Source organism: Phoenix dactylifera, unplaced genomic scaffold (assembly GCF_009389715.1).
Source record: "Phoenix dactylifera cultivar Barhee BC4 unplaced genomic scaffold, palm_55x_up_171113_PBpolish2nd_filt_p 001566F, whole genome shotgun sequence".
Taxonomy (NCBI): Eukaryota; Viridiplantae; Streptophyta; class Magnoliopsida; order Arecales; family Arecaceae; genus Phoenix; species Phoenix dactylifera.
The window spans coordinates 1,082-13,989 of record NW_024068873.1 but is presented as its reverse complement, the minus strand read 5'-3'; the positions used below and the strand labels follow the sequence as shown (position 1 = coordinate 13,989).

General features: G+C 36.3%; 1 protein-coding gene across 3 annotated transcripts; it reads right to left on the bottom strand.

Moving 5' to 3' along the window:
- Nucleotides 1-8,154: 8,154 nt before the first annotated feature.
- LOC120108814 (lon protease homolog, mitochondrial-like) lies at nucleotides 8,155-12,701 on the bottom strand. 3 transcript variants are annotated; one of them, XM_039122534.1, is made up of 5 exons: nucleotides 11,406-12,701; nucleotides 11,243-11,304; nucleotides 10,001-10,366; nucleotides 9,235-9,752; nucleotides 8,155-8,810 (listed from the first exon to the last, which is right to left on the bottom strand). In XM_039122534.1, the coding sequence occupies exons 2-4, from the start codon at nucleotides 11,249-11,251 to the stop codon at nucleotides 9,336-9,338; spliced, it is 792 nt and encodes a 263-aa protein (XP_038978462.1). In that variant the 5' UTR covers nucleotides 11,252-11,304; nucleotides 11,406-12,701; the 3' UTR covers nucleotides 8,155-8,810; nucleotides 9,235-9,335. The 3 variants fall into 3 exon arrangements, 2 of the variants coding, with proteins under 2 accessions (XP_038978462.1, XP_038978461.1); XM_039122533.1 differs by having other exon boundaries at nucleotides 8,155-8,781; nucleotides 11,406-12,685; XR_005510003.1 differs by lacking the exon at nucleotides 11,243-11,304 and having other exon boundaries at nucleotides 8,155-8,781; nucleotides 11,406-12,677.
- Nucleotides 12,702-12,908: the final 207 nt, after the last annotated feature.

Sequence of the window (12,908 nt, the reverse complement as noted above, 5' to 3'; positions counted from 1 at the left end):
CTGGTTGCTGAGATATCGGTCCATTGGATCTCAATCTTTTTTTTCAATCTTTCTTCTTGTATCTCCCAAACAAGTTTTCGCCTAGCATAGTAAACTTAGCTACAATATCACCTTCATTTCTTGACTTCCTCTAAATTATGAAACATAGTTTAAAAAAAAATTGTTAGATGCTAAGAAGAAAAACTAATTAGAGCATTTGGTTTTGGCATTTGCTTTTTCTAAATTGTTCTATCAAGTCAAGACGTAAGATTACCTCCCAACAGCGATCTTGAGTTTTGTTGCAGGAAAATTTGAAGCCTTCCATTTCATTAATGTGGGTTGGATGTTATATTCATCATTTCTGGTCTGTTGTTTTTCTATACTAGTACCCGAAGTTGGTCATTAAGAGGAGTGGTCTTCTTTGAGATAGCTTCCTATCAATGAGATCCAAGAAAGATGGAGTTATGCGTAAAATCAAACCCAGAGGACTGGGTTCCTCTGTCTTGTCAGTGCATGGACCTATCTGCATAGATTAAAAATAAATAAACCAGTAAGAAAATATCGCCAAATAGAAAAGATAAGATACATTTAGAACTCCATAAAAAAATTAGCTTTGTAAAAAATATTAGTTTCTAACAAAAAATAACCATAGGGACATTAGAAGGAAAGCGAACTCGATTTCATGTAGTCAATTGCTTCAGGGTTAATCTAGTTCAAATGCCACTTGCAACTCTTGTAATTCAAGTAATTATCTGTTAAAACATCACTATACCTCCTTCGATCTCAAACTGGAACCTGTTAATGTAACCTCACGATAAACTTCAAACCAAACTACCTAAATATGTGCAAACACACTACTAGATTATACCTTTGTTCTCTTTTTTTTCTTTCTTTTTTGAGATGAAGGGAGGATTAGCCACCCAAAATTTTATTTAAAAAGATAATAAAAGGGTCAGCTTTGATAACAGAGTGAAAAAAAAGAACTGAACAGGTTCCAATTCTAACAGATTAATCATTAGAGAGAAGAGATAATAAAACAAGAGATGCAGCAATGAGGTGAATCTGCCAATAAAAGTTGTTGAAGTCTGTCGACGAAGAACAACCAGGATGCTGAAACCAGTCCATAATAAAGCCAACTCTGAAGGTAAATAAAAACATGAGACATCTTTGGGTAATGGAAGCCAGAAATCCACTTCAATGAAAATTTAGTCTTCTGAAAGTGCAGGTGGAAGCTCTTTTACTTTTGTAATTACATAGGGATGACCAATCATTAAATAGATGGAGACATCTTGAAGCTATAGCTACCACATGACCAAGCTATGGCCGCAGTCAACATGACCAAGCTATGGCCGCAGTCAACATAAGAATGATAGACTAAGTAGGCTTAGAGAAATTTCTATGCCTCCAGTCAAGACAAAGAAATTCAAAAGAGTATTGAGGGAGGAGCACACCTAACAAAGAGCAAACTGTCTTCTAAAACGTTGAAAAGGAGTATTGAGAGAACAAATGATCAACAGTTTCAGGCCCATGATTACCATCAATATTGATCTGTTCCACTCTAAATCAACATAACTAAATTGACTTGCTTTAGCCTAACCAAATTTACTTCCTAATCTCTGTCTTGCTAATGTAGGCAATATAACACTTAAAAAAATTTCATATAGAGATCTAAACACAACTTAGGGACAACACACATTCCCTAAATGAATCTAATTTAAATTATTTACCGTTAGCGCATAAAAACCTCATTGATACAAGGACAACTAGGTACTTGCTAGAGCCATGGAAATACCAAAAGATGGAGGTATTAATTATTTTCACATGATTCACAATTCAATGATGGTAATGGATCTTAACCTTGGCATAATGAGTTATATTTCATTAAATATACATTTTGCATTAAAACAAGTATATTATGATGAAAACATTGGTTATTTTCAAAATAAGGATAGAATATCCAGAGTAGCTAGAATATATCTCCTCATTAGCACATCTGAGAAAGTTCTCACCAGTACATTGCCTTTTAATGCAAGTTATTTTTTGACTTATACCTATTATTGTTATCTTTGGTAAGTTCTTGATGGCCGGATAAAAAAGAACATTTCTTATACAAGTTTAGAAAAAAGAACTGACCTTCTGCCTCTTGGAATTTGAGTCTGGCTCTTTGGGCCTATCTCGAGGTCTATTCTCTTCCTCAACCATGCGAGGACTCTCAATCCCCATCAGAAGCAAGCACCTTATCGAGCCAACTATTAAAGCTCCCTCTTGCTCAGCCCATTCAACACTTCCTTCTAACCCAACAGCTTCATCCATCATCTCTACAAAATTAATGAATAATATATTTGGGAGCAAAAACGAAATAACATCAGACTATATCCACATTCCAACCTACATAAACCAACAAATCCTAAAGTATTCAATCTAATGTAATGAGATTAAAAAAACGCAGAGAAAAGAAAAACCTTTATATAAAAAAATTATTTTTTTAAGCACTATTGCCAACAGTACCAATGGTAAAATCCATCACAGTTTTCAATCCGATTAAGGTACATCCCATGCATATGAGATGTTTTAAACAAAAAAAAACTACAGATTCCAAGCTATCCACCCAAGAGTTTCAACCACAAGAACAATTTAATGAGATGAAATTAGATTATAAAATAAATAAAAGCAGATACAAGAATACCTAAGCAAATACTGAAGCTACTCCCGATGACAACAATCCAATCTTCGCATCTAAGTTATCTACAACCCAATCCAGGGTCTAACAAAAACAAAACATGAAAAGAATATCTGATGAGATGAGATAAGTTTAGAATTGAAACGACAGGAAACGGGGAGAAAAAAAAACAACCTTCTTTAGGTTAATCAACTCGCTCTCCAAAGGATTGTAAACGAAAAGGAAACAAAGGAAGAGAGAAGAGCCGAAGGGGAGGAAAGGAGCTCTGTTTCAAAAAATCTGGGGAGGCCGTTTTATGGAAACAGAGTCCTTTCAAGGGAACGAAACGAAGGAAGCGGGAAGGGGGTAGTTAGTTAGGCTCGTCGAAGCTCCTAGTTGATTCCCATTGGACGGTGCCACGTGGAGAGCGCGGCGCCGTGCGGATCCGCTGACGAGGCAGACGGATTACATTGAAGCAGTGCAAAAGCGGCGACATCCTCCGACTTCCATGCAACCAGTTGGAAAGGAAGGACGACATCCGCCGACTTCCATGCGACCAGTTGGACAGGTGGCCTAGTTACGAGGTCTCTCATCGTTTACAGTTGGGATTCCTGGGTTATGATTTAGGGGTTGCAGGACTTACTTTTGCTTCTGCTCTGTATGCATGCCACCTGTCCATTGTTAAGTAGCGGGAAAAAAAAAAAGCTGCAAACCAATACGCAGCCAACCTAACAAACTGAAGAAATTATATTCTAGGGGGCATGCACCACCTACCATAATCAGAGCTGTCTGTTATATAGTTGATGCATCGAGATGAGTACTTGAAGAACGGAGCCCATAGAAACAAGAGGTTAATTATAATTGCTGGCATGCACGACCACTTGGTGCATGCAGTGTAAGGTATAATTTCTCACGAAATTGGCTTGCATATCCAGGTTTGTCCTAAGTTATATTGTTTGTGATTGAAGAACGGAGCCCATAAAAACAAGAGATTGTGATTGCATTCAAGATGGGTGCTTAAAGAATCGAGCCCATAGAAACGAAAAGTTGTGATTGCTGACGTGCATGACCACTTGGTGTGGCATGATTTTTCAAAAAAATTGGCTTGCATATCCAAGTTTGACCCTAGTTATATTACTTATGATTGTGATTTATGCTAACTTGTATCTTAATTTTATCTAGATTTTTTTTGAAAAATGTAGATATGCTAAATCTTTATTTGGCATTAAGGTTGCAAATGGGTCGGGTCGACCCGAGACCCGACCCGACCCGAATTTTAGGACCCATGGGTCCGGGTCGATCCTAAAATTGGATCCGAATCATTTTTGGGTCAGTTCTAGGTTTATCGAACGGATCCGATCCGACTCGAATGGATCCGAAGAGAAAGGGGGGGGGGGGGGGGAGCAAAAGAGAGTTTTTTTTTGTGTGGGTCATAGCACTATTCGTCCACCAGGATTCTCTCTCGATCTATTACACTGTTGATACCTTTGGTGTCTCGGTAGCTTGTTTTTTTTTTTTCTTCTGTTTTTTGGCTTCTGTTTTTTTTTAACTTTTGCAGGGAGGAAGTGGAGGGAACACTGAACTGAATATGGGTCATGTGCCAGTTTTCTGCGATGGAATTGGATTTTGGAAGAAGGTCCCGGGATTTTTTTGTCCTCGTGAGAGGGGAGCAGGGAGACACCAAGTTCCGTCCAATCAGTCATACGGACAAAATATAGTGTGATATGAAATTTGGCTTGCAGACCGACTTAGTTAGTAGTCATGGTTCATCTGTTCTGACTGGAGGTCAATCGCAAGTCTTTCAAAGTCATGGGTCACCCAGCACCTCATGATATGACCAAATTAGATTTGCCCAAATTCTTTCCTAAAAGTAAAAAAATTGAATCCGATTTGAATCCGAATCGATCCAACTCGGATCCGATCCGACCCGGTCTTCAACCAGGTCGGATCTGGATCCAAAATTAGGACCCAAATAAAAAATCGGATCGGATTGGGGTCATCCAGGATCCGACTCGATGCGACCTATTTGCACCACTATTTGGCATGTTTTATGTACGGATGTATAAGTTTTTTTTCTTTTTGTTCAACTTCAGGTTCACACGATGCATTATAAGTTCTTTGTTATTTTAGATAGGGGTATTGATTTGACGCTTGAAAACGTACCTCCACATTTCTAATGGATCTCATGATATATGTTGATTATTAAAATCGATTATTTTGTTGTTCAATGTATTGTTTCATTGTTTATGATCAATTTTTATGGAGTGTTACGTGAGCATGACTTGCACTTTGACAATATATGTTGATCATTTGTTTGGATTCAAGGAACCATTTTATAATTTAATTCTATTTTTTTTGAGGCATTATTATGTTCAATTTAATCAAACCAGTTAATTAGTTTGCTTTGCAATTAATGTTGTTTATCACTGGCTTATAATTTTTCAATGATGTTTCATGAGTGACATAGTATTTTAAATCTCATAATAGCATTAATGCAGAAATCAAGGCAAAAATTCAAAAGTTCCTCTTTTTCTGAATTTTGTTTGGTAATTAGGAGGCGATCCTCAGATAAAAAGGGGAAAAAAGAACATTAGAAATGGAGTCAAATTAAACATTCACAAAACTGCAGTCATACATATTAAATCATATCTAGTATCACAAATGCATTGACTTACAAAATCATCCTTGGTTTTATTTTTGGTTTCTTGGGCATACTAATTAATGGTATTTCATCATAAGTTCATTCCATCAAAAAGAAGTAAGTACTTGAAGCTTGAATTGTAAAGCATATGAGATCATTTATATTATTAATTATGTTAGATCTTACCCAGCTTCCAAGAGGAATTAGCTGGTACGATTGTACAACAGATGGCGAGGTGCCAGTTTTCTAAAATAAATATGATGGTCAACCAAAAAAAAAATGCAGCTTGTGTCATCTCTTCGTCGACTAATATGTTGTTAATCTCCAAATTTTATTTGGAAGTTGCTTAGAATCACTTGCCCTTTTTTCATCTAAGATCTTAAAAATACCATGACACTAGAAAATCATGCCAATTTATTAGCTCGATAACTTCCATTGAAAGCTCAAGCAACTAATTAATCCACATGTATGTGTATCTTGCCACCATCCAATACAATTTATGTAAGTTAATGTTCTTGATGCCTACAAAAAAAAGAAAAATAAATTAAAAAAACATATATTTTGATATAATCTATTTCATTATCTCTCTCTGATGGTTATTGAGAGATTGCGAGGTTATGTTCCAAAGAATATTATCTTTTTTTTTTTTTGATTAGATAAGTCCAACAATAACATAGTTTAGATGTCGTATATTGGAGTGAAGAGAAAACACATACCGTAACTTTTACGTTTTTTTTTTCAAAGTTAAAATTAAAATACATAATATTTATGTAGAGTGCATTGTTTTAATTGGTTAACATTCACAGAAGCAACATGCTTTAGAGCAAATAACAAAACAAAACAAAAATCAATGATACATCTCAACAAAAAAAAGGAAAAAATATGGTATCATCTTAATTACATCTATTGAAATATATATTTTTGTGCTCAAGAAATCATAATATTATTCTTGATTTTTATTTTGAAGATAGATGGTAATCGTATTTAAGGAGTTCCTTTAGTTGTGTAAATACCTTAAGGAGTTTCCGATTATGGTTTAAGATACTGAGGATACACTATTCAACACTTGAATAGGATACAATCAACGAAATGAACTTTTTTTTTTAATCTTTAATGAGTGCTTTATGATGATTTGTTTTTTGCCACCCATAAAATATTTGCTTGTTCAAAACATTTGTAAAACATCTAGCACAGCTCAATCCACTCTTTGCTTGTCCTTTTCAATACACTTACTCCCTCATGCCATATTCGGCTTCAAGAAGTGAGGTCAAGAAAAAAAAAAAAAAAAAAAACAGAGGCAGGTCAAGTCCAATGACTTCTTATCCACTTGTTTGGATATGTTGAGCTCTTTATCCCCTTTCTAGTCTTTCCCCTCTGATTAGAGGGATTAAAGGTCTTCCAAAAAAGATAGTGCCATTTGTAGAGGTGATTAGTTTGTTTATCTAGGGCACCAATCAATTGGAGAGTATATGAAAGCAAAGAGCATCTTGCAAGGTGGGGGAAACCTACTCCATGCATTTTTCTCTTCTATTTTTTTTCGCCGGCCATGAGCCACCATTGCCATGTCAGCAATTCGACCACCTCGCAGCTCGCCACGTTGACATATTTATCGAATGCTGACATGTATGGATGACGGAGAGCGTCGATGCCAAGCTGTCGTCAGCTCGAACAAGATGCGACTCTCAAATTGGAATGAGAACCGGCATTGTTGCCTGAATGGCTGACCTAACTGGGTCCACGAACAAGCATTTAGTTGATTCGTTAGTTAAAGCATGACAGCAAATCAGCTGATAGTAATGGGTGATGAGTCACAAGATGCCCCCACAAAGATTTGCTTGACTAAAACTCTCAAAAAGTCTTGCCTCCTATTGATTCCACAAGCTACTGTCTAAAATTAACCTGTCTGACCTCCCAAGGACATGGTCGGTTGGTCACTATGGGAAGTTGGCCCCACAAAAGAATGGAGGTTGGACCCATGTTAGTCACTAGTGGCAGTGGATTGAAGAGGGGAACTAGAAGACACTGGCATTGGAGAGTTTAGAATAAACTGCTATAAAGCTGAAGTCTAAGGAGGGTATGGGTCTGGTCCTACCATCCCTATTCCTGGGCTTTTCCACTGCTAGGAACTGGTGGTATTCTTTTGCTCTGAGGGATTGATTCCATGATGGCATCATGGGATTCTGATTCCCACATGAACTCGAATTGGATATGGCTGAGCCCACAATCCCTTTCCATAGATTTCATCCAATAGAGGCTCCACCACAAGCTCCATTTTTGAAGTAAAGAAGAAATTTCATTAAGGAAAGAGTACTAGTAAGTCTTTAGCGAGATTGGAGAATAATGACTGTGATGGTCCCCATGACCATTATTGAGGCTTTCTGCCAATTTCAATCTGAAGAGCAACTATGGTCCAATAGCCTCTTGTCATGGTGGATCGTTGACCGGCGAAGCCGGCGAGATATCTCATTCATAATCTTTGATAGGTATTTTGCGATATCATCAATCATGCGAGTTGAGGTCAGCATGTGAATCACATTGGGAGAATGGATTGAATTAGATTTGAAATGACATCATTTGAGGCTAAAAATCACTAGCAGCTGCATTGCATTTTGAGTCATCATCTTGCATATTTCATTTATAAAGAAGTACTAGTAGAACACCCCTTGCTACAATATCATGATTAAATTAGAAGAATCGATGCCAAGATTATCACCAACAATGGATAAAATAGATGAAAGAAGTACCAATTCGTACAAATTTTAGTATCTAAAGAATGAATGCCCTAATTGGAAGGAAATGACTGCTAAAATGCAAATATCGGCAACAATTAAATTTTTTTCCAGCCACATCCATCAAAGGAGAAAAACACAAGGAGTTGAAAGTTGAAACCAATCCAGCAAACATGATCAAATTAATAATCAGCTATCATCATACATTTGAATGAATAAAAAATTTAGGTTTTGAGAGTAGTTTACATTTGAGTATTGATGAAAACAAAAATGCCGAAATAATGTATTTATATCTTGACCACCATCCACCTCCAGAAAAGATCACAAAAAATACAGCCGTGCTATGGTTTTTTTCGCAATGGTTGTAAGACATAATTAATAAACAATCTTCAGGCATCAGTACATGCAAGCATTCAAATCATGGATGCTCTAGGAAGCCCGTTAGGAATTGTCCATGACCTCAATAAAAGGCTAACTCTCTTTGGAATTGGTCCATGGTGGCTGCATCATGAAGAACTACCATGGAATTTCTTGCAGTCGTCAAGAAAACTATAACATGTGAAGACCCAATACAGGTGGATCAGAGACTTAGATTTGTGGCTTAGAGTTGCTTCCAAAAGCCAGCTCAAATATTTGGTTATAATCATCTACGAAGTGAACTTCAAGGCCTTCCTTCACATTGCAGCAAGCTCATCAAAATCTCTTCTGTTAGCTGATGGGAATATGATAGTCTTCACCTCACTTCTTCTTGCAGCAATTATCTTCTCCTTTACCTGTTTGGTAGGAATGAAACTTTTAAAAACTAACAGAAAAAAACAAAGTCACAGAGCAGTAATAATACTAAATAATGGTGATTTCTGGTGTTATTTTTCAAAATAAGACTTCAGAATGATTTTTATCAAATATAGGAAGTTTGCAAATTTAGTAAAAATGTCAAGCTTTGCAGTTTCCAACTCAAAAATTCAGGCTATGACCACATGCATATAAACTCCTAGATTCAGGTATTTCTACAATGGATGGTAAATCATATAGCATATAAAGATCAAATGGACAAATATGATGAATTGAAAGACAGAGAGTATGTCGCACATCCCGTGGTTGGAAACCAAAACAAGAATAAGAAACATTAAGTCTTAAAACAATCATGAAAACAAAAAACTATGAACTTTCGATTATTATGGTCGGTCACAATGATGAATAAAGATTATGTCACAGAGATAACATACCCCACCAATTGGGAGAATCCGTCCTGTCAATGTTACTTCACCAGTCATTGCAAGTTCTTTTTTAACATGCTTTTTCATGGCAAGAGACAACATTGAGGTTATCATGGTGCACCCTGCACTTGGTCCATCCTTGGGGTAGCACCAGCCGGCACATGCAAATGGAGCTTGGAGTCTGCAAAAAATGGATTGTCTGGTTCTTTCTGAAGCAATATTGCTCTGGCTACGGTATGAGCTATTTGCGCACTCTCCTTCATGACGTCTCCGAGCTGACCCGTCAATAGAAGTGCACCTTTCCCTTCTCCTTGCTCCACTAGGGCGGTCTCAACATACAATGTTGAACCACCCATTGCAGTCCAAGCAAGACCCATGACAACTCCTACTGGAGTCTGATCATATATACGTTCGGCATGGAATACTGGTTTGCCCACAAAATCAGCCAGGTTTGAGACATCAACTATGACCTTTTCAATCACATTATCAACTTTCACATCCTTTACATCACTTGTTTTTATATTGACCTGTAAATAGAGAAATCAATCAATTAATACATGACACAATGAATATACGGTGCATAAATATGCATATGTTAACATATATGCATACTACATTAAAGTAATTTCTATCGTCTGACTGATCCTTCCACTAATGTGAAAAAAAAAGTTTACACATAGGACTTGTAAGAAAAATCACTAGTAGGTGTCAATGTTAAACCAATTCTTACACTACAATAAAATGCATGTTTTAGTCACTTAGCTTCTCAGAATACCTTTGAATCAACGGGTTGGTCTGTTGTTGCAATACCGTCTGATGATAAGAGAGTTGGCTGCACTTTGTCAGCCTCCAACTGTTCAACAAGATGCTCATGAGAAGTTGCTTCTGATTCTTCTGTGGCAGTTCCATTAGGCTGTTCATGTAACGAGACTTCAATTGCTTGTTCAGATTCTGTTAAGGTAGTTGTTGTAGCCCTTTCGTGTGAGTTCCCATCCTCCAGTTTCTTCCCCCCTGGACCATCATCTGCAATTTGAGTAGGCTCTTCAGTAGATTTCTCTCTAAGCTGTTTGGCTCCTTGCTGAAGGCTGACTTTTAGAGATTGCTCATTTGTCACCCCTTGACGGACAAGTTGCAGAGCTATCTATATTAAAGCATAAGAATAAAATCGGTCATGAATAGGAAAAATATTCAAGGTTTTCTGAAATCAAAATATTTATTTCATTGATAGGAAAAGATGCAAATTTAAATATCTAATATACATCAATGGTCATAAAAATGCAAATGAAGGGAATGACTGAGAATTCATAGATGATAGTAATAGAAATGCATGTATGCTTATGAAACTAGTGCTTCTGCATATTTAATGGCCAGAAAACATTCAGATTAATCACTGCTAAAAGGGGAGACTTTCACAGAAAAGCTTTTGATTACAGAAATATTGACTTCCAACATCTCTCAAAGGGGTGTAAAGCCTATGACAAAATAAACTTCAATTAAGTACAACTACACCAGAAGATGCATTAATTGAAGCAATAATTTGTAAAGGAAAACATTTGTTTAATAGAAAAACATAAACAATTTGGAAAGCTACAAGTGAAAAACCACCAATTCAAATATCCTGTTAAAATAAAAATTTCAGAAAGCCAAAACTAGCAGGTCAATAATTTAACATTTCTAATTGTTTCTTTAATCCTTCCCATAATTCTCCAACTAGCACATCCGACAAGTATACCTATTTGTGAGATGACCCAAATACCCAAATGTCTTGCATAAGCAATATGCAAACTAGTTACAAAAAATCGAGGCAATTGGGTTTTTCATTGATAGGGACAACCAGCTAGACACTTTGGTCAAAACATCATAACTAGCTTGTTATGTTCATGCACGCATTCAAACCAGAACTAAATCAAAATATCACCTAGTAACAAGCATCTTGTGTTCTCATGATGCATTTCAGATTGTATACGGTGCCGTTTGAAGTTCAAAGTCATTACTAATTTTTCTGAAGAAAGCATACCGATAACATTGTGGCTCGTCATCAGAGGCAACCCAATGCTCAACAGTTATGGTTGGGATTTGCTAGCAAAACAATTACTTTGAAAATAAATAATAAAATTACGAATATTTAGATTTAAAAACTGATACTTCTTTTCTGAAGTTCTAACAACTGTGTCACAAACCTTGCGGTATATCTTCTCAATTTGCTTTTGAAGATTCCGAACACCTGCCTCTCGGCAATAATTTTCTATCAGAGCAAGAAGAGCTGCATCAGTCACTTCAACCTGGATACATTGATCAGAAATGTTAACAGAATATAAACCAATATAGCATAGATCATGTATACATGGTTAAATATGTCTGTAAAACATTCTATCAGTAGCACGAGACACTCAGCCACCACTAATCCATGTTCACTATTACTAAATATATGTTCTAACTGATGATCCAATTACATCAGGTTAATCCTAGAAAAGCACATTCATGCTGAATGATTCAGACACTAATCTTCCTTACAGTGAAGCAATGTTCAGTCGCCTTTCTAATATAATATATAAAGACAAATGGTGAGATAAGGCGACGGCTTGAGCTTTCCACCATGATCTCCAGATGGCAAAAGCTAACGATTTAATATTGAATCACAGTTATAACTTTTAATTTTCGTAAAGGTACTCTAGTTCATGAATAACAATCTTTTGAGTGGCCTGTGAAGTGTGTCATTCGACACAACCAAGTTAGAACATTGGCCATATCAAGTGCTACCAACCAACTGGACCAACTCCTTGTAGCATCTTCTGAAATTAATTTTCCTAAGACCAGGTACCTGCTTAACCCCAAGACAAAAAACTATGAATAGAATAATTTTTGCATGGGAGCTATAGACTACTTTTTATGTTTTTATTCTCGAGTTATTTTTATTAATCAGCTAATGATCCTTAAAAGTTTACGGATTAATAATTTGAAATCCTAAATATGTAGAAAATAATTGGTATTTAAAGAATTTCTCAAGTGAATAATTCCCTTGGACAAGATTTCTACCATAACCAAATCATCTTCTCCCATCTAAATGGGGTCAGCATGTACAAAGCTAAAAATCCACCAAATCAAATACTAAGATGAAAATACAACAGGGCACAAATTCATGTAATCAGGAATTCTACAATATTTTTCAGCTCATGATAATTCAAAGGCACTGATATGCTCGTAGTGTTTATCTGTCTCATATTGTAATTGATCTGTCAAACTGCTATAATTCTCTAACCATGTAGCAGATAACATCTCAGGAGATTTACTAATCTAGAATATTTTATTTAAAAATATATTTCGATAAATCGTGATGAAATCCTGATCCCTAGTATCTATTGCAATGATCAGAATCCATTTATGAGTTGAAAAAAATATTGCTTATGCAGATGATGTGTCTCGAAGAGAGTAAATTATATGACCAGAAACAAAAGAAGAATGAGAATGTTCTCTTTCTTTTAAAGGTTTTCTTCTTTCCCCTCAGAAGGAAGAGAAGGGGGGGGGGGGAGGGGGTGTTTGGGGTGGGGGTTAGTGGGAGCTGGAGGGCACCACTCCTAGGCTATGGAATCATTCATTTAGAATCATTGTTATGACTTCAGAACCATTGAAAGCTTGAACAGGTCCATTCAGTAGCTAACAGGTTGGAAAAAGAAAATTGAGTA

What these genes read in the sequence shown, in the direction of transcription:
- LOC120108814 (XM_039122534.1), bottom strand. An exon ending in ACCAACCCGTTGATTCAAAG is followed by an intron (nt 9,753 to 10,000) that starts GTATTCTGAGAA and finishes CTCTATTTACAG; the next exon opens with GTCAATATAAAAACAAGTGA.